The 21,207-nt window shown below is 48.7% G+C and overlaps 1 protein-coding gene across 2 annotated transcripts in view; it reads right to left on the bottom strand.

The window, feature by feature from the left end:
* Positions 1 to 21,207, bottom strand: part of LOC137357310 (guanine nucleotide-binding protein G(I)/G(S)/G(T) subunit beta-2) — a 79,095-nt gene that overhangs the window by 3,603 nt on the left and 54,285 nt on the right. For both annotated transcript variants that reach the window (XM_068023550.1, XM_068023549.1), the window contains 6 exons: positions 17,871 to 17,977; positions 16,321 to 16,384; positions 6,273 to 6,435; positions 3,834 to 3,900; positions 2,189 to 2,390; positions 1,632 to 1,848 (listed from right to left, as the gene is read on the bottom strand). In XM_068023550.1, coding sequence (XP_067879651.1) covers positions 1,632 to 1,848; positions 2,189 to 2,390; positions 3,834 to 3,900; positions 6,273 to 6,435; positions 16,321 to 16,384; positions 17,871 to 17,977 — 820 coding nt within the window. The remainder of the gene's footprint in view (positions 1 to 1,631; positions 1,849 to 2,188; positions 2,391 to 3,833; positions 3,901 to 6,272; positions 6,436 to 16,320; positions 16,385 to 17,870; positions 17,978 to 21,207) is intronic.

The raw sequence follows: 21,207 nt of genomic DNA, 5'->3' as shown, positions 1-21,207 counted from the left end.
TCCTCTCTATCTGCCCCATGAAATCCTCGCTGGAAATTAAAAGCTAGACTCAGTAAAAAATGACCGTGAAGATGTCAGACCAGCGGCACAGCGGCGCAGTGGTTAGCACCGCAGCCTCACGGCTCCAGCGACCCGGGTTCGGTTCTGGGTACTGCCTGTGCGGAGTTTGCAAGTTCTCCCTGTGACCGCGCGGGTTTCCGCCGGGTGCTCCGGTTTCCTCCCACAGCCAAAGACTTGCAGGTTGATGGGTAAATTGGCCATTGTAAATTGCCCCTAGTGTAGGTAGGTGGTAGGAGAATGGTGGGGATGTGGCAGAGAATATGGGATTAATGTAGGATTAGCATAAATGGGTGGCTGTTGGTCGGCACAGACTCGGTGGGCCGAAGGGCCCGTTTCAGTGCTGTATCTCTAAATAAATAAAAGCCCACTGATGTCCTTTAGGGAAGGAAGCCTGCCGCCCAGACCTGGTCTGGGCCTATACGCGACTCTAGGCCGACACATACGTGGCTGCTCGCTGAAGCCATTCTGTTGGTTCGAAGAGCTACCCTCAGCACTTTCCACCGGGGCAACTAGGGATGGGTAATGCCAGCCTGGCCAGTGACACCCTCATCTACAGCACTATGTTTTTAAAGAAGCTGCCTTTAGCTTCAGTGCTGGCCAGTAGACGGTGCCATGGAGCAATTTCTGAAGGGACCTCAGATATAATAATGGCTGCACATTGTGACATCACAAGCCCTATAATTCCGCCCCCTCCCCTCCATCACACTCAGAGACCCCACTGCAGTAGGTGACTGGGACTGATTGTACGCACACAATTTATATCATGTAACTTTTTTTTTTATAAATTCATTCGTGGGATGTGGCTTGGCCAGCATTTATTGCCCATTCCCAATTGCCCTCGAGAAGGTGATGGTGAGCTGCCTTCTTGAACCGCTGCAGTCCGTGTGGTGTGGGTACACCCACAGTGCTGTTAGGGAGGGAGTTCCAGGACTTTGACACAGCGACAGTGAAGGAACGGCGATATAGTTCCAAGTCAGGATGGTGCGTGACTTGGGAAGGGAACTTGCAGGTGGTGGTGTTCCCATGCATCTGCAGCCCTTGTTCTTCTAGGTGGTAGAGGTTGCAGGTTTGGAAGGTGCTGTCGAAGGAGCCTTGGAACATTGCTGCAGTGCATCATGTAAGATGGTACACACTGCTGCCACTGTGCGTCAGTGGTGGAGGAAGTGAATGTTGAAGGTGGTGGATAGGGTGATCAAGTGGGCTGCTTCTTCCTGGATGGTGTTGAGCTTGAGTGTCGTTGGCGCTGCACTCATCCAGACAAACTCTCCATCACCTACTGCATTTTGCTGGGAAAATGACCCGAACTTAAATCGGCACACTTTTCCGTAGTTCTGGTCACGAGCTTGGTTTGCTGTTGTGCGGGAAAGGTCCTTTTAGATAGACCCTGTTTGCCCCAAATCCTGCTCTGCCTACAACCTGCCAGCTGACCCAGCCTGACCCTTGGCCTCCTTCCTCCCCGAGCCACTCCAGTCCTTACCCGCACACCTTCAACAGTCCCCAAAGTGCGGTCGTGGAAGGAAGGGCAGGAGACTGGGAGTGGTAAACAGAGAGGGAGAATGTGGTCCACTTACCAGCACGGTCGCCTTTCATCGAGTCCCAGATGTTGCAGTTGAAGTCGTCGTAGCCAGCCAGCAGGAGGCGGCCGCTCTTGGAGAACGCCACGGACGTGATGCCGCAGATGATGTTGTCATGTGAGTACATCATCAGTTCCTGGTCTGCCCGCAGGTCAAACAGCCGGCAGGTGGCATCATCTGAGCCTGTAGCAAAAGCATTCCCATTCGGAAAGAACTGGTCAGAAGGAGGGAGAGAGAAAAAAAACATAAGTGTCACCCATCACCAGCTACATGAAGTACACTCCCTCAGTCTCCCTTTCTCCTTTAATCAGTGTCAAATTTTATTTGATAATCGCTTCTGCGAAGCGCCTCAGGGCTGGTGCTATGTAAAAGCAAGACGGTGTCATTTTAAACCACTGTTCACCCCGTTTTGTGTTGTTCTCTCTCTCTCTGCCCTTCATTAAAGGGCCATGCCACTCCCCCGAGCCCACTCTATGGTTCCTCCCTGGCTGGCTCTCCCGAGTGCTTCGGCTCGGAGCGAAGCTCCCGACAACAGAGCGTCTGTTCTAACTTACGCAGACGGCGTTGATGTCTGACTCATGGCCGGTGAAAGTCTGCCGACACATGCTGTCACGCACGTCCCAGAGCTTGACCGACGCGTCGCAGGCTCCCGACACAAATGTCTTGAAATCCGGGGAGAGGGAGAGGCTCATGACATCTCCACTGTGGCCAGTGAACGTGGTCGTCTGCTGCCCGGTCTCAATATCCCACAGGGCACTGCGGAAATAGGAAACGGGAGGGGTGCGTGTACGGGGAGAAAAACGTCAGAAAGTTGCAAGATAGATTTTATTTTTAAAATAAATAGCTGCTGGAAACAGAAACTGCAAAATATTTTTCTGCACCCCGACAAGGAGGAGAGGCTGAAGGCTCCTCGCACCCTGTAATGTCAGACAAACGGAAAGTTCGACACAAACGCCCACCGCACGACTGCCTCTAAGTAGCTGGTATATTAGTCCTTGGGATCTGGGTGATGCTGGCAAAGTCGCATTTATTGCCCATCCAAGTGCCAGGAGAGGCTGCGCCTTCTGTGTTTATAACGGAGAGGCCTATTAAGCCACGTCAGAGTGCCACGTAGCTTTGGACCTGCACAGGTCGCCTTCCATGAAAAACATTAGCAACCAATTTGCTCCTTTTTGATGAATTGACAGCTTTCTTTTTTTTAAATCTAGTGGAAAACCAGAGGATAAAAAAAAAAATCAGTTTTATTGAATTTAACTCCCGTGATGGGATTTGAACTCATGATACCAAGGTTGCTAGTCCAGCACCAGAACCAAACCGTATCCAATTGCAATGAGAACCTAAAGACAATAAGCATATTACTGAAGGCTCGAAGTCTGGGCTGATGTCTACTCGTTCCTCCAAGGGGCATCACACATCAGTGGCTCAGCTATCAGCGGTCTCCACCCTACACTTCCAGGTCCTCTTAATCTTTTCACCTTGCCACGCCTGCACGGAGATCCTCTCGGCCCCTCAGTAGTAGATGTAAAAGATTCCATGGCACTACAATTGAAGATGAGCCCTCCCGCAGTCCTGGGGCTAACATTCATCACCCAGCTGACGGCTAAAAACAGATTACCTGGTCATTTATGTCATTGCTGCTCGTGGGAGCTTGCTGTGTGCACATTGGCTGCCGCATTGCCTGTTTGACTGAAGTGCAGTGGCTGTGAAGGGACATCCCGAGGTTGTGACAGGCGCTATATAAATGCAAGCCTTTCTTTCTCTTCACCTTCAACCATCTTCCCCCCCACCCCCCCCCCCCACCCCCTGCTTGGGGGTTCAAGCAATCCATTGCTGACACACCTGAGACACTCTTATGTTAAAGGGTCCAGCAGGTTACTGCTCTTGCACGTCCCCTTTCAACTTATTTTGTGCGTTTGTTGTGCGTTATTTCCCCTTACCAGACGACGCCACCACCACCCCCCCCCTCCCCACCCTTCACTAACTAACGCTCCGTTCCCCACCAAGTTATCCATTCCTGCCTCTCGTCAGCGTCCAAATAAATAATTCCTCCGGTTCCTTCACCAAAAATAAACACCCCTGGGCTGGATTCACAACACAGATAAATCGCTCAAGTGAATGGATGGCAGTCTAATCGTCCCTCCCTGGATAGATTAATAGGCAGCGCCAGTTCCACTCCCCTCGACTCACTAGTAAACTCACCAGGTTGTATCGCCAGAGCTTGTAACAATCTGGTTATCATCTAGAAAGCGGCAGCAGGATAGGTAACCTACAAAGACAACAGACCATGAGAGTCACCGCGATTACCATCGGCTTCCACGAGGCGGATGCAAAGTCAAAGCCATTCCTTAGACACCGCCCAATTTTTTTTTTTTTTTTTTAAAAAGCATCCCGATGCCGGCTAGGACCAGATTCCAAAGATGCAAACCCCCTCCAGTGCCCGACACACTTCACGTGCCAGCCCAGACCGCTCATGCCCTCACCTCCAGGGCACCCACTGCCTGGGTAGCTTTAGCAGGTGCCTGTGTGAACCACAGCCCAGCTGGAGTCAGCGACGCCCGGAGGAAACCAGAGGGAGGAGAGGCTGGGGAGCCCTCAGCAGAGCCACGCTCAAGGTACGGTTTTCAGACTCAGGGTGGGGTTTAGAGGAAGAAAAAAAAAGAATAAATCCAACCTTCTCTGTGCAGGCAAGTCCCTTTATGTGAAGAGTAATTGCTCCCATTTTCCCCAATAGTGTACCTCACGGTGTTAAGGTACAGTCTGACTCACGTTTGCTCCCTTGCGCAGGAGATGTGGGAGAAGCACAGGGATGGGTTTAGGCCTTTCTATTCATGGAGCAGGCTTTGCTATTAGGGCAGCCGAGGTAGCTCCCCCACCCCGACCCCAACACTATGAGGCCCTGAGGCCAACTGTAGTGGCCCCTAGGGGCGAAACACAATTTTTAAAAATGTACCTGCGACAGCAGTGCTGCTCCACAGGGCTGGACATTGCTGTTACTATGCACAAACAATCTGGACTTGGGAAGTGAGGGAGCAATAACAGCTGCCATAGACACCATACGGCGGGGTAAATTGGCCGTGAGAAGACAGCGGGAGGCTATCAGTGGGGCAGCTACAGTTCAATCCAAGCGACATATGTTGGAAGTAGGAACCCCAGACAAGAAATACAGCTTAAATACTAAAAAGACAAGACAGTGCAGGACAAGTTTGTGCAGATGTACAGGTCATTAAAAAAGGTGGCAGTGCAAATGAAGACGACTAGAAAATAGGCCAATTGACTTCTGTTTTGTATCTCGAGACACAGCAAACAAAGGCATGGGGGAGCCTTGCTCTCAGAGGCATAAAGTGCAAAAGCAAAGCTATGCTATAACTTTATAAAACGTGGATTAAGTGTCAGCTGGAGTATTGCGTCGAATATTGGGCATCACACTTCAGCAAGGATTTCAGGGTCTTAACACGGGTGCGGAGGGGATTTTCTAGACTGGTACCAGGATGAGAGAGCTTGGTTATGCAGAAAGACTAGCAAAACTGGGGTTGTTCTAATAGAGGTGGTGAGCGGGGATTGGGGGGTGGATTTGATAGAGGTGTTTACCATCATGAAGTGTTTTGACAGAGTAAATAAGAAACTGCTTCCAGTGGCAGGAGGTTCGGTAACCAGAGGACACAGGTTTAAGGTGAGTGACAAATGAGCCAGAGGCAAGTAGAGGAAAGAAAGTTTATGCAGCCAGTTATGCTGATCTGAAAAGTCAGTGGAAGCAGTCGATAGTAACCTATCAAAAGGGAACTGGATAAATACTTGGGAGAAATTTGCAGGGCTATGGGGAAAAAGTGGGGGAATGGGATTAATTGGATCGTTTTCAAAGAGGCGGCAAAGGTACAATGGGTCAAGTGGCCTCCACCTGTGCTGCATCATTCTCTGCTTCTGTAACACATAAGGTGCTATCTGAAGGATACTGAATCTTAATTAATGGAATGATGTGTGGAGTTTGGAGCTATTTATTATAAAAGCAGTGAGCAAAGTAACATTCTTCAGCTCCTCTTGATAGACTCCTTCAAGAATATGAACGAGAGACCCCCACGTAGTGTTATGTAAACTAGCGATTTCTTAAATGGGTCCAATATCCTGGTCTCAACCACCTCGCCGGGCAATCCGTTCCAGCTACCGAACACCTTTAGTGTAAATAAAATTCAAAAGCCTGACCTGGGGTCCTTTGTCCTGCGATATTTACGAGTCTTACTATCTTGTACACCACTGTCAGATCCCCGCAGGGTGATCTGCTGCATCCCTACAGCGTCCAGAATTCCCTCCCGAAACCTCAGCAACTCGTCTTAAGACTACTTCTTCAACCAGCTTCTTTGGCCAAGTTTCTGGTCACCTTGGCTCAAGAACAAACCGACCTGCCCCCTTACCTGGTTGTTCCTTGCAGGGATTCTCTTGGCAAGGTCAGCCCCAACAGGCTGCCTCTTGGGCCTGAAAAGTCCCCTTGATGCTGACTGCAGTAGTGCCAGATTGAGCCATGCACAGTTTTTAGCGCGGTCTCGGGGAATCTGATGGGTTCAGCCGCCCTGTTCAGACAAGGTGGACTCTCGCGTGCGGTACCGTCCTCCCCGACCCACCCGTACGAAACTCAGGAGCACCTACCTGTGTGCCCCGGAAGCTCCCTGCTCACTCGCACGTTCCCCTCGCGGGTCTTTAGGCTGTAGATCGAGCAGATGTTGTCCAGGCCACCGCAGGCCACGTAATTACCGGACGGCGCATAAGCGCAGGTCATGACCCAAGACGACCGGAGTGGGATAGCGTGAACCTGTCGAAAAGGAATTAATCGATTGGAAAGGTGTGCGAACGTCAGGGGGTCTGGATCACATCATCCAGCCTGCTACACTAATAAGAACCACCAACCGCTTGTGTGTGAGAATTTTGGGACAGGACTTGATTGGGCTCCAGTGCGATTCCCACCCCAGTCAAATAGCTCACCAACACTCACCATCGAATTTCACACATGAACTGGCACTCAGCTGGGCACTAGACCCCAGCACAAGCAAGTACCTTCACCTCGATAACACAAGGATAACCAGAAATCGAAATCACGGCTGGTCAGAAATCAACAGCTCAACATCTCTGGGAACCTCTTTCAGAAACATGTCAATTATGCTGACACTAAAAATGAAGATCAGACAATAAAAATATCTTCAGAGTGCATTACCCCATGCAAAGGCAGGGAACAGTGTGAGGCTCTCCTCATGCACACACTCCCTTCCACTAAACATTTCGAAAAGAATCTCTTGACCAAGCACTTGTACCCAGTTTCCATTAAGTTGACTGTTGTCCCATCACCTCCCAATGCCACTAAGTAAGCAATTCCCTGTCCAAGAGGTAGGGAATGACCTCCTCTGGGGCCTACAATTAAAGAGGGGGAAGATGGCACTTTGGCGGAGGGGAGAATGACTGCACTGCTTCTACTGCCTCGTTCCATGACGGGACCCGGGAGTCTAACCACAAGTGTGACGTGACGTAGCACTACACTTCACCTCAATATACTCAGGTTACACCAACGCGCTGGCACTGCAGTGGTGATGCAGCCGCTGGGCAGAATTTGGCAGCTTAAATCTCGCCCACTCCATATTCTTCTGGTAAACTCACCCTCCAAGCTGGTACAATACAGATATTGCGACCTGAGCATGTCCTGGGGGTGGATCCACAATGGCTGTAATTAAGGACTTGAGAGGCGAAGGCTTCAAATTTTCCTCATCAACCAAGTCGTTGCTGTAGCGAGAACTGCTAGATCCTGCCTCAGGGCAGAAGTGGCCCGTCGTGCAGAGAGATTTGTGGGGTGGGCAGATAGGTGGCAGATGCCGTTTAATTTGTTTTTTCATTCATTCATGGGATGTGGGCATCACTGGCTAGGCCAGCATTTATTGCCCATTCCTAATTGCCCTTGAGAAGGTGGTGTTGAGCTGCTTCTTGAACCGCTGCAGTCCATGAGGTAGGTACACCCACAGTGCTGTTAGGAAGGGAGTTCCAGGATTTTGACCCAGCGACAGTGAAGGAACGACGATACAGTTCCCAAGTCTTGGAGGGAAACTTGCAGGTGGTGATGTTCCATTGCATCTGCTGCTCTTGTCCTTCTAGTTGGTAGAGGTCGCGGGTTTGGAAGGTGCTGTCTAAGGAGCCTTGCTGCGTTGCTGCAGTGCATCTTGTAGATGGTACACACTGCTGCCACTGTGGGTCGGTGGTGGAGGGAGTGAATGTTTGTAGATGGGGTGCCAATCAAGCGGGCTGCTTTGTCCTGAATGGTGTCGAGCTTCTTGAGTGTTGTTGGAGCTGCACCCCATCCAGGCAAGTGGACAGTATTCCATCACACTCCTGACTTGTGCCTTGTAGATGGTGGACAGGCTTTGGGGAGTCAGGTGGTGAGTTACTCGCCGCAGGATTCCTAGCCTCTGACCTGCTCTTGTAGCCACGGTATTTATATGGCTACTCAATGGTCAATGGTAACCCCTAGGATGTTGATAGTGCGGGATTCAGCGATGGTAATGCCATTGAATGTCAAGGGGAGATGGTTAGATTCTCTCTTGTTGGAGATGGTCATTGCCCTGGCACTTGTGTGGCGCAAATGTTACTTGCCACTTATCAGCCCAAGCCTGAATATTGTCCAGGTCTTGCTGCATTTCTACACGGACTGCTTCAGTATTTGAGGAGTTGCAAATGGTGCTAACATTGCACAATCATCAGCGAACATCCCCACTTCTGACCTTATGATTGAAGGAAGGTCATTGATGAAGCAGCTGAAGATGGTTGGGCCCAGGATACTACCCTGAGGAACTCCTGCAGTGATGTCCTGGAGCTCAGATGATTGACCTCCAACAACCACAGCCATCTTCCTTTGCGCTAGGTATGACTCTAACCAGCAGAGAGTTTCCCCCCTGATTTCTATTGACTCCAGTTTTGCTAGGGCTCCTTGATGCCATACTCAGTCAAATGCTGCCTTGATGTCAAGGGCAGTCACTCTCACATCACCTCTTGAGTTCAGCTCTTTTGTCCATGTTTGAACCAAGGCTGTAATGAGGTCAGGAGCTGAGTGGCCCTGGCAGAACCCAAACTGAGCATCACTGAGCAGGTTATTGCTAAGCAGGTGCTGCTTGATGGCACTGTTGATGACACCTTCCATCACTTTATTGATGATCGAGAGTAGGCTGATGGGGCGGTAATTGGCCGGGTTGGACTTTTCCTGCTTTTTGTGTACTGGACATACCTGGGCAATTTTCCACATTGCCGGGCAGATGCCAGTGTTGTAGCTATACTGGAACAGCTTGGCTAGGGGTGCGGCAAGGTCTGGAGCACAGGTCTTCAGGACTATTGCCGGAATATTGTCAGCACCCATAGCCTTTGCAGTATCCAGTGCCTTCAGTCGTTTCTTGATATCACACGTAGTGAATCGAATTGGCTGAAGTCTGGCATCTGTAATGCTAGAGACTTCAGGAGGAGGCCGAGATGGATCATCAACTCGGCACTTCTGGCTGAAAATTGTTGCAAATGCTTCAGCCTTATCTTTCGCACTGATGTGCTGGGCTCCCCCATCATTGAGGATGGGGATATTTGTAGAGCCACCTCCTCCAGTTAGTTGTTTAATTGTCCACCACCATTTACGATGTGGCAAGGACTGCAGAGCTTAGATCTGATCTGTTAGTTATGGGATCGCTTAGCTCTGTCTATTGCATGCTGCTTACGCAGTTTGGCATGCAAGTAGTCCTGGGTTGTAGCTTCACCAGGTTGACCCCTCATTTTGAGGTATGCCTGGTGCTGCTCCTGGCATGCCCTCCTGCACTCTTCATTGAAGAGTGCCAGGTTGGTCTCCTGGCTTGATGGCAACGTTAGAGTAGGGGATATACTGGGCCAGGAGATTACAGATTGTGGTTGAGTACAATTCTGCTGCTGCTGATGGCCCACAGCGCCTCATGGATGCCCAGTTTTGCATTGCTCGATCTGTTCGAAATCTATCCCATTTAGCACGGTGATAGTGCCACACAACACGATGGACGGTATCCTCAATGTGAAGGCGGGACTTCGTCGCCACAAGGACTGTGCAGTGGTCACTCCTACCCATACAGTCATGGACAGAAGCATCTGTGGCAGGCAGATTGGTGAGGACAAGGTCAAGTATGTTTTTCCCTCGTGTTGGTTCCCCCACCACCTGCCGCAGACCCAGTCTAGTAGCTATGTCCTTTAGTACTCGGCCAGCAGTGGTGCTACCAAGCCACTCTTGGTGATGGACATTGAAGTCCCCCACCCAGAGTACATTTTGTGCCCTTGCCACCCTCAGTGCTTCCTCCAAATGGTGTTCAACATGGAGGAGTACTGACTCATCAGCTGAGGGAGGGCAGTAGGTGGTAATCAGTAGGAGGTTACCTTGCCCATGTTTGACCTGATGCCATGAGACATCATGGGGTCCGGAGTCGATGTCGAGGACTCCCAGGGCAACTCCCTCCCTACTGTAGACCACTGTCCTGCCACCTCTGCTGGGTCTGTCCTGCCGGTGAGACAGGACATACCCACGGATAGTGATGGCTGTGTCTGGGACATTGTCTGTAAGGTATGATTCCGTGAGTATGACTATGTCAGGCTGTTGCTTGACGAGTCTGTGGGACAGCTCTCCCAACTTTGGCACAAGCCCCCAGATGTTAGTAAGGAGGTCTTTTCAGGGTCGACAGGGCTGGGTTTGTTGTCGTTGTTTCCGGTGCCTAGGTCGATGCTGGGTGGTTCGTCCGGTTTCATTCCTTTTTATGGACCTCGTAGCGCTTAGGTACAACTGAGTGGCTTGCTAGACCATTTCAGAGGGCATTTAAGAGTTAACCACATTGCTGTGGGTCTGGAGTCTAATACTTAGAAATGGGAAGTAATACATTGAGAAGAACGGTGAAAGTAGCATATCCTAGTGGTAAGACCCAGAGTGGAGAGATTCAAGGATGTCGACACAACTTAAAAAGTTGGGAATGCGGATGGTAAAAGCCACAAAAAGGCAAACGGAAATCTAGGTTTTAACACTGAACATAAAAGCAGAGAAACATTGCTGAATCTGTACAAGATACCGGGTCTGCCATAGCTGGGAGCGTCACCTGCAGCTATGGGGGATTCTAGTTTTGAAGATAAATGCTGGAAAATGCTACATTTTATACTGGAACAGGGATTAAAAAAAAATGAATCTCAAGATTGTAAAGAGTTTCGAGAGAGTTGATAGTGAAAAGTTTTTCCCACTGGCTTGGTGAGTCAGAATCAAGGGAGCAGACACTCAGGATTATCACGGGCACAAAAAGCAGGAAATAGGATCTCTCTTGTACCCAGATGGTTATTACACCATTAATTATTTTATTAGTGGCTAGGAGGTGCAGACTGTACCATTTTAAAAGGAAATTGAAAAGGATGGGGAGGGGGAAATCAGAATAGACCACTCCAGAATTAGAATGCACAAGCTCCAGCTGAAACACCACCACCAACACAATGGGCCAAATGGCCTCCTTTGATGCAAACCAATTCCAGTCTTCTCTGTGTCATTTACCGGATCCACAATGGCTGTAATTAATTGTCTCTCCCCAACAAGATATTAAAAATAGCCACATCTGTGTCCTGGGATTGCTGCAGTGTTCCAGTGAACATAAACACAAGCTCGAGGAACAGCATCTCATTTACCGATTAGGCAAACTACAGCCTGCCAGACTGAACACGGAGTTCAATAATTTCAGAGCATGAAGAGACCCCCTTTTTATTTTCAGTTATTTTTTTTTCTTTTTTGTGTGTTTATTTTGCATCATCATTCATTTTTTTTTAACCATGTGCCTAGCCACCGTTTTGTTTTCATGTTTGTGCTTTGGGCCAGGGCTGTTCATTTTTCTGTCAATTAACACCCTCTCTGTACTAAAGCTTTGTCTTTCAGCACACATACAGTTTTCCTTTGCTCCATGACCTTCTGGTCAGTTATTCTCCATGACCCTCTGCCCTATCAACACCTTCCCTTTTGTTATCTCTTGCCCCATCCCCACTGTATTTGCTTAAAACCTATTACATTTCTAACATTTGCCAGTTCTGATGAAGGGTCACTGACCTGAAACGTTAACTCTACTTCTCTCTCCACAGATGCTGCCAGACCTGCTGAGTATTTCCAACATTTCTTGTTTTATATTAAAAATTGCCTATTTTGCTGACTTGATCCTCTGCCACTTCCTTGGATCTCCCTAGGTCTCACTCCAGCTTCCAGACTGTCGCAACAGGACCTCTATAACTGACCGACAGTGAAGGAATTGCGTTAGGGTAGCTTGGGTCAGCTCCAGCCTGGTCGTATGGAGCCTTCATCTATTTGCCACTGGCCCCAGCTGTGACCACACAGTCCGTCTATGGGGAAAACAGCATCCTGCAACCCACTTTCGCTGCAGTCACGTTCCATCATCGGGAACCATAGACAGCACAGGCAGCTGCTTTCTGTTAAGATAATCAAACTACTCCCGCTAGCCCCGATTCTTCCTCTACTTCGAAAGGAGTAACATTGGTCAATCACTCCCCGGCAAAGGATTTGTAGGCTCTGAGCTACTGCATTAACACATTTCCCAAAACTTGAAAGTTTCAGCAGTTGCATTTTAAGAGGCTCCCCGCTTGTCTACACGGAGTGTAGATGATTGTCCGATTAGCACTGAATTAGAGGCAACTTTTGTGCCTACAAAGCACTGGATTGAGACTCCCTCAAACTCAATTCATTCAGGACCCGTACAACTAACTGAGAAAACACTCCCATCTACTTTATTAAATCAACATGATTAAACTCACTGCTCCTCTGAACTGCATTCATTTATTAAGCTGCAGATAAACACACTTCTTCCTTTGTGTCCACACTACATTTATGATTCGAGATACAGCACTGAAACAGGCCCTTCGGCCCACCGAGTCTGTGCCGAACATCAACCACCCATTTATACTAATCCTACACTAATCCCATATTTCTACCAAACATCCCCACCTGTCCCTATATTTCCCTACCACCTACCTATACTAGTTACAATTTATAATGGCCAATTTTACCTATCAACCTGCAAGTCTTTTGGCTTGTGGGAGGAAACCAGAGCACCCGGAGAAAACCCACGCAGACACAGGGAGAACTTGCAAACTCCACACAGGCAGTACCCGGAATCGAACCCGGGTCGATAAACACAACGCACATTCTCCATTGCGCTGTGTGGCACCACCACCATGCTAAATGGCACAGATTTAGAACAGATTTCGCAGCTCAAAACTGGGCATCCATGAGGTGCTGTGGGCCATCAGCGGCAACAGAATTGTACTCAACCACAATCTGCAACCACATAGCCTGGCATATCCCTCACTCTGTCATTATCATCAAGCCAGGGAATCAACCCTGGTTCAATGAAGAGTGCAGGAGAGCATGCCAGGAACAGCACCAGACACACCTAAAAATAAGATGCCAACTGATGAAGCTACAACACAGGACTACTTACATGCTAAACAGTGGAATCAGCATGCTGTAGACAGAGCTAAGTGATCCCACAAGCAATGGATCAGATGAAGCTCTACTGCATCCAGTCATGAATGGTGGACAATTAAACTAACCGGAGGAGGAGGCTTCATGAACATCCCCATCCTCAATGGCAGGGGAGCCCAGCACATCTGTGCAAAAGAAAAGGTTGGAGTATTTGCAACCATCTTCAGCCGGAGGTACTGAGTGGATGATCCATCTTGGCCTCTTCCTGAGGTCCCCAGCATCACAGATGTCAGTATTCAGCCAATTCGATGTGATATCAAGAAAACGACTGAATGCACTGCACACAGAAAAGGTTCTGGAATCTGACAACATCCCAGCTCTAGTGCTGAAGACTTCTGCTCCAGAATGAGCCGCACCCCTAGCCAAGCTGTTCCAATACAGCTACAGCACAGGCAGCTACCCGAAAATGTGGAAAATTGCCCAGGTTTGTCCTGTCCACAAAAAAGGACAAATCCAATCAAGCCAATTACCACCCCATCAGTCTACTCTCAATCAGAAAAGTGATGGAAGGTGTCGTTGACAATGCTATCAAGCTGCACTTACTTAGCGATAAGATGCTCAGTTTGGGCTCCATCAGGGCCACTCAGCTCCTGACCTCATTGCAGCCTCTGCCCAAACATGGGCAAAAGAGCTGACCTCCAGATGTGAGGCGAGAGTGACGGCCCTTAACATCAAGGCAGCATTTGATCAAGTGCAGCATCAAGGAGCCCTAGGAAAATTGAAGTCAATGAGAATCAAGCAGGAAACTCTCCACTGGTTAGACTGATAAGCTAGCACAAAGAAGATGGCTGCAGTTGTTGGAGGCCAATCAACTAAGCCCCAGGACATCGCTGCGGGAATTTCTCAGGGTAGTGTCCTAGGCCTAACCATCTTTAGCTGCTGCATCAATGACCTTTCTTCCAACATAAAAGGTCAGAAGTAGAGATGTGTGCTGATGATTGCACAATTCTCAGTACCATATGCGACTCCTCAGATACTGAAACAGTCCGTGTCCACATGCAGCAAGACCTGGACAACAACCAGGCTTGGGCTGATCAGTGGCAAGTAACATTCATGCCACACAAGTGCCAGGTTATGACCATCTCCAACAAGCACGAATCTAAATAGCTGCCCGTGATGTTCAACAGCATTATCATCGCTGATTCCCCCACCATCTACATCCTGGGTGTTTCCACTGACCAGAAACTCAGCTGGACCAGCCATATAAATACTGTGGCTACAGGAGCAGGTCAGAGGCTGGGAATTCTGCGGCGAGTGACTCACCTCCTGACTCCCCAAAGCCTGTCCACCATCTACAAATCACAAGTCAGGAGTGTGATGGAATACTCTCCACTTGCCTGGATGGGTGCAGCTCCAACAAAAAGCTCAACACCATGTAGGACAAAGCAGCCCACCTGATTGTCACCCCATCCACCACCTTCAACCTTCACTCCCTCCACCCCTGGCACATCGTGGCTGCAGTGTGTACCATCTACAAGATGCACTGCAGCAACACACAAAGTCTTCGTCAACAGCACCTTCCAAACACACAACCTCTACCACCTAGAAGGCCAAGGGCAGTAGATGCATGGGAACACCACCACCTCCAAGCTCCCCTCAAATGACACACCAAGTCCACTTGGAACTATATCGCCATTCCTTCATCATCGCTGGGTCAAAATCCTGGAACTCCCTCCACAACAGCACTGTGGGTGTACCCACACCCCAAGGACTGCAGCGGTTCAAGAAGGCAGCCTGCTGATGGGCAATAAATACCAGTCTTGCCCGCAATACCCACATCCCATGAACGAATTAAAAGAAAGTCATTGCCTCTTAAGTCTTACTTAAGGTATCAAAGCTATCGAGAATGCCCAGAAACAGGCCATTTGGCCCAACTGGACTGTGCTGTTGTTTATGCTCCTTGTGAGCCTCCTCCCAACCCTCTTCATCTCACCCTATCAGCATATCCTTCTAGTCCTTTCTCCCTCATGCACTTATCTAGCTTCCCCTGTGGGATCACTACCTCCACCTACTCCCCCCCCCCCCTTTCTAAAATTGTTCTGCTTTAGAACAAGTTTGACCCAATTCTCGATTTATCGTAGGTTTTTAAAACTACGTGGCGTCCTGCACTGAAACAAACTCTGATGACGGACAGTAGGGGGGGTGGCTGCCTCCACGTTTCAACGGAATGGTCGGGCGTTAGGAATATGAGCAGTAAGTGAAAACAGACAAAGCGCTCGGGACCCTGTGCGTGTACTACACAAGACAGACAAAGACACTTGAAACATAATCTGAAAACGAATTAGACTGAGTGCAGGGAGACAGGAGATGACACATTTTTACACTCCTTTCATCTGCCATTAAGCTTAAAATCAATGAGATGCCAAATTTAGAGCACAAAGCGATTTATCCAGCACACTTGCATTCTGCCCCATGTCTCGTGTGCTGCTTTTAGTTTGTCACGTTAAAATTACTGACAAACCTGTGACAGAGCCATTACCACCACCTCAGCTCTGAAAAGCTCTCACCAAATCACAACCCCAGTTTGGAACGACAGAGACTCTGGTGGGTGCTCCACGCGCAATGGATGTAGCTGTGTTGCTGCACCTAATACTTTGAAAGAAATTCTAGCCACAACACTGAGCAGGATTTGCATTAAAAAAAAATACTCCAGTTGGCTTCCCAGTTGACTGCGCTCTCAAAATCCCCCGTGTTATGTGGGTCTATCATTCACCTCCGCTTGGGAGAGAGGTCTAAGTGAAGATAAAGATTGCTGTTTAGGGTCATTACGCAAGAGTAAAAAAAAATAAGTCACGCTGCAGCATGACGTCTGCCAAAAAAACAAACCGAGATTAAAGATCCCATTGTGGTATTGAGGTGAGCTGAGCACATGGAAATAAAGGTCTCATTGTGGCACAAAGCTACAAGGGCAACAAGTGACCCTTTATCTCAGTTCCCGAGGTGGAGAACATGCACGTTGCTGGCTAATTCCTCCAGCCCTGCGTCCCCAAGGCGAGCAGAGACGTGTTTGGAAATTGCGCCCAGTTCAGCAGAAACAGATTAAAAAGCGCGTCGAGTTTCACTCCAAACGCAAAGCACAGAGGGGGACACTCATGTCCTGCTGTCGAAGCAATCGAGGGAAGTGTTCACAGAATTGCTGGGTCTTACCTTGTTTGTGGTATAGCTGTCCCAGATAATTAACTTTCCATCCTGAGACGCACTGACTAACAGTCTGCCAAATGAGCACAAAGTAAAAAGAATCAAGACCAGTGAAAAGTTTATCCCCACCCACCCCCCCGCAGCACAAATCTCTCTCTCTTCTCGTCTTCCTCCTCACCCTCCGTCATGGGGTAGCACATGCAAAAAGAACGTGCATTTATATAGCACCTTCACCTCCTCGAGATGTCGCAGAATGCTTCAGAAGCAATGCAATACATACGAAGTGTCGGTATTGTAAACAGTAAATGGGCGGAGGACACCAGTCAATGGGAAGATTGGGCGAGGCCCCCACTAAACGGGCTACTTAGCCAGAAAAAAAGCAGGGTGACCTGACGGAGGTCTTTAAAATTTACAAAGGGGTTCGACAGGGTAGGCACAGAGACGATGTTTCCAATTGTGGAGGTGGCCAAAACTAGGGGACATAAATAAGACCATCACTAATAAATCCAGAAAGGAACTTCTTTACTCAGAGTGGTGCTACCACATGGAGTGAGCAGCGTACGTGGTATTTAAGGGGAATCTGGACATGTAGGCGAGGGAGAAAGAAATAGAAGCATATGCTTAGAGGGTGACAAAGTAAACGTGGGAGGACGTCTGTCTGGAGCATAAACACCAGCATACCCTGATGGGCTGAATGGCCTGTCTCTGTGCTCTAGGTTTTATCTAACATAGGCTAATGTGGCAGCCAATTTGCATACAGCAAGTGACCAGTGAATCTGGCAGTGTTGGTTGAGGTGGGGGAGGGGTGGCGGAAATGCTTTCCCAGGACACCAGAAGTTTGCAATCGTGCCACGGATCCTTCAAGTCAACCCGAGTGAGCAAACGGAGCCTCGGCCGAACATCCCAATTGAACGACCGTGTCAAAGACAATGCACCGCTCCGTCACAACTGCGCAGGAACTGTACAGCAAGTCTCCAGGGAAAGTCACTGAACCAGACAATAATGACCAAGTTCACGAGAGCTACGTGCGTCTCTGAAGGAAAAGGGAGAGGGGAATTACGCAGAGGTCGATTCCGGAAGGCTTAAATGGCTTTCCTGCTCCTTAATCACCTGTGACCTAAACTACAGCTCCAGCCGAGATTTTGCAGTTTCCGAAACACACAGACCTACGCAGCAGTTGGTCATTATGACTACAGGCTCCTGGGAATAGCGTGGGCTCAGGGTCAGAAACAATGAGCTCAGATGATCGTGCATCGATTTAGATCAGGGAAGCCACACATGGGCAGCTCTCACCCCCATGGCAACGAGTTTAGAGACGAAACAAGCGTCCATCTCAGAATTTACACAAACTACCTTTGACTTCATCCTTGTTTGCTCATCTCTCCACTCTCTTGCCCCTCCCTCGCAAGCATTTGCTCCTGCTCTAATAGCTCCTTGTGTGGCTCAGTGCCAGAATTTTGTTTGATAACACTCCAGGGAAGCCCCTTGGGATGTTTTACCATGTTCAATGCGCTAGAGAAATGCAAGTTGTTGCTGCTCGTAGCAAACAATGCACATACCTGGAGTCGGTTCCCCAGTGCATGGCATAGATCTTAGCCAAGTGACCCCTTAGTGTGCGCCTCGTGCGCATCTGGATCCTCCCGACTGGATCGAGGGCGGCTGTAATCTGTAACAGACGGGAACAACATCTTATACATACTGGTAAAGCGACCATTGCGAATATCCTTAGGCAGATGGCGACTCTCGAAATTGCAGAGTATGCGTGTTTGACGCATCGACAAGGTCACGAGAGCAGCCAAATGCAACCGGCCTCCAACTATCCTTCTGCGAGAGGGAGCACCTGACCTCTCCACAAGCCAGACTGTGCCCTCACTATAACAAGAGATCTGCAAGCAGCATGTGCTGCCCCTGAATCAACGTGCTTTCCTCTCCCAAGGTGTCAACACTTGCTGGGAAGAGACTTCGACAGGCACAGATCACCTTCTGGCACCACACCCCGGTACAGGCTTCGCGTGTGCGCCTCAATGATGTTTCAGCAGGCTATTTGACAGCGGAGGCATCACAACAAAGCCCAGTTACATTCTTACCTTTTTTTAAAAAAAAAATATAAACACGTGCACACTTTACACACACATTCCAGCGGAGATCACTCGATAGTGATTAAAAGCAAGAACTCTGCCTGGTTTCCCCTACTTCTAAAGACACGTCCTGTGGCACCAACCCACTTTCATCAAAATAAGTCTGCTTACTTGGCATAGATCACAAACAATCTTGTCTATGGCTCAGTTACACAGCATCTTTACTAAGTAACGATTAACGTACAGTGGTCACTATCTCCTGGCAATCAATTTTTGGGATCTCTCTCTCAATATACATTCAGGGATTCTCTCTCTCAACAAAGCAGGAATAAATTCCTGTTACAGATTATTAGAAAACAGCAGGGACCCTGGAGTGAGACGGCTGCATTAGTTCAACGGAGTTAGAAACAGGTCAAATGTACGGTTATCAGCTGAACCCATCAAACGGATACCTTACAGCTCCCCTGAATGTTAAGTGATTAATAGACTCAGTGTAGCACAGTACAGTCCAGAACAATTCTAGGTTTAATCCCAACCAGTGCCGAGTTAATGGATATCAAAATGGGGTGCGAAAGACATACAAAGTGCCCCCGGGCTCGGAGGGAGGGGGAGGCGGGGCGAATCAGTCACGGTTCCTGAACCCGATGGCTTATTCACTGACACCCGTGGTGCAAATTGGGCAAGGATGGGATTGCCTCTGGGCTGGGCGTCATACCCCACGCAGTCAAACAACCTGCCAACACCGGTGGCTGTCCTGCGTGTTGCAAGCCAGGGCAAAGTGAGTGAGGTAATGGCAGCACCAGCAGAACCGGACCCCAGCAACAGCCAACTCCTACGGGTTAGCAGAACAGAAAAAAAAAAAAGAGGAAAACAGGTCTGAAATATCAACCCCCACATATCCACTGCGCACTACATTTCATACTGAGAAACGGGGTGACTAATCTCTGGGTAATACTTAAGTCACTCTCAACAATTTATATTTATATAGCGCCTTTAATGCAATAGAATGCCCCAAGGTGCTTCACAGGAGCATTTGGAAATAAAATTTGACACCGAGACACATAAGCAGATAACAGGTCAGGTGACCAAAAGCTCAGCCAAAGTCGTCAGTTTTAAGGAGCGTCTTAAAGGAGGAGAGAGGGGCGGAGAGGTACAGGGAGGGAATTCCAGAGCTTAGGTCCCAGCACGGCTGCCAATGGTGGAGCGATTAAAAAAGAGGATGCTCAAGAGGCCAGAATTGGAGAGCTCTCGGGAAGGTTGTGGGGCTGGAGGAGAGATTACAGAGATAGGGAGGGGAGAGGCCATGGAGGGATTTGAAAACAAGGATGGGAATTTTAACATGTTGCTCGACCGGGAGCCAATGTAGGTCAGCGAGCACAGGATGATCGATGAACAGGACTGGGCACAAGTTAACACACGAGCAGCAGTCTTGGATAACCTCAAGTTTACAGAGGGTAGATTGTGAGAGACCAGCTAGGAGTGTATTGGAATAGTCAAGTCTAGAGGCTACAAAGGCATGAATGAGAGTTTCAGCAGATGAGCTGAGACAGGGGCAAAGCCACGGGGGTGGAAATAGGCAGGCTTAGTAATGCAGCGGATGTGGTCATAAGCTCATCTTGGCGTCAAATAATGACATCAAAAGCACAAACAGACCAGCTTAGTCTCCGACTGTCGCCAGGGAAAGAGATGAGGGTCAGCAGCTCGAGAACCAAGTTTGGAGCGGGACCCAAAAGAATGGCTGCACTCTTCCCAATATTTAATATTTTGTGAAACAACAACATTAAGACGACTTCCAATAGAGTCAATAAACAAAGATGATTAACAGTGCAGATATACAGATCTTGGAAAGCAGAATTGCAGGCAATATCCCCTCTAGAATCTTTTAGTTGTGTGTGGCCTGTTCACTTCAGTGCATGGTACCTTCTATTTTCTTTTGCATGCACACACAGTATCATAAAGGGGACACCTTGTGGGCAGCCAATGTGGTACATTTCAGGTGTGTGTTTGACTGTGTGCAAGCACAGCTTACAAAGAATATTGACATCAAATTGAAAAAGCTGCAACAACAACAAATGACTTTTTTTTTTACATACAGGAGTACAAGATATATAAGCAAATAGAGCACAAGGCTGTACCAGGCTTTAGCTAAACCACAGTTTTGGCCGCGATTCCACAAAGGATCATGGAGCTATTTAAATTTAGACGCTGGGATGATACCAGGCACGAGTCATTATGGCACAGGAGGCAGCCATTCGGCCCATTGAAGGTATGCTGGTTCTATGTAGAGCAATCCAGTTGGTCCCATTCCCTGGCTCTATCCCGTAGCAAATATATTTCCCACAAGTGCCCACCCAATTTCCTTTTGAAATCATTCGTCGTCTCCGCTTCCACCACCCTCGTGGGCAGTGAGTTCCAGGTCATTACCACTCGCTGTGTAAAAGAGATCTTTCTCGCAACTCCCCCTGCATCTCTTGCCCAAAACCTGAAATCTGTATCCACTAGCCCTTATACCATCAGCTAACGGGTACAGCTTTTCTTTGTCGACCTTATCTAAAGGTGTCATATTCTTGTACACCTCTATCAAACCTCCGCTCAACCTCCTGTGCTTTAAGGAGAACAACCCCAGCTTCTCCAACCTAACCTTGTAGCTAAAATCCCTCATCCCTGGAACCATTCTGATAAACCTCCTCTGCACCCTCTCAAGGACCCTCACCATCCTGAGTAGATCTAGCGATGGAAAACTTGGTAAAATTAGGGCTACATTCATTGGAGCAGAGGCAGTTAAGAGAGTATCTGATAGAAATATTGAGGGGTAAAT

This window comes from Heterodontus francisci, chromosome 48, assembly GCF_036365525.1.
Source record: "Heterodontus francisci isolate sHetFra1 chromosome 48, sHetFra1.hap1, whole genome shotgun sequence".
In the NCBI taxonomy this organism is placed as follows: domain Eukaryota; kingdom Metazoa; phylum Chordata; class Chondrichthyes; order Heterodontiformes; family Heterodontidae; genus Heterodontus; species Heterodontus francisci.
Note: the sequence above shows the minus strand (reverse complement) of the source record. Positions and strands in the feature narration are given on the sequence as shown.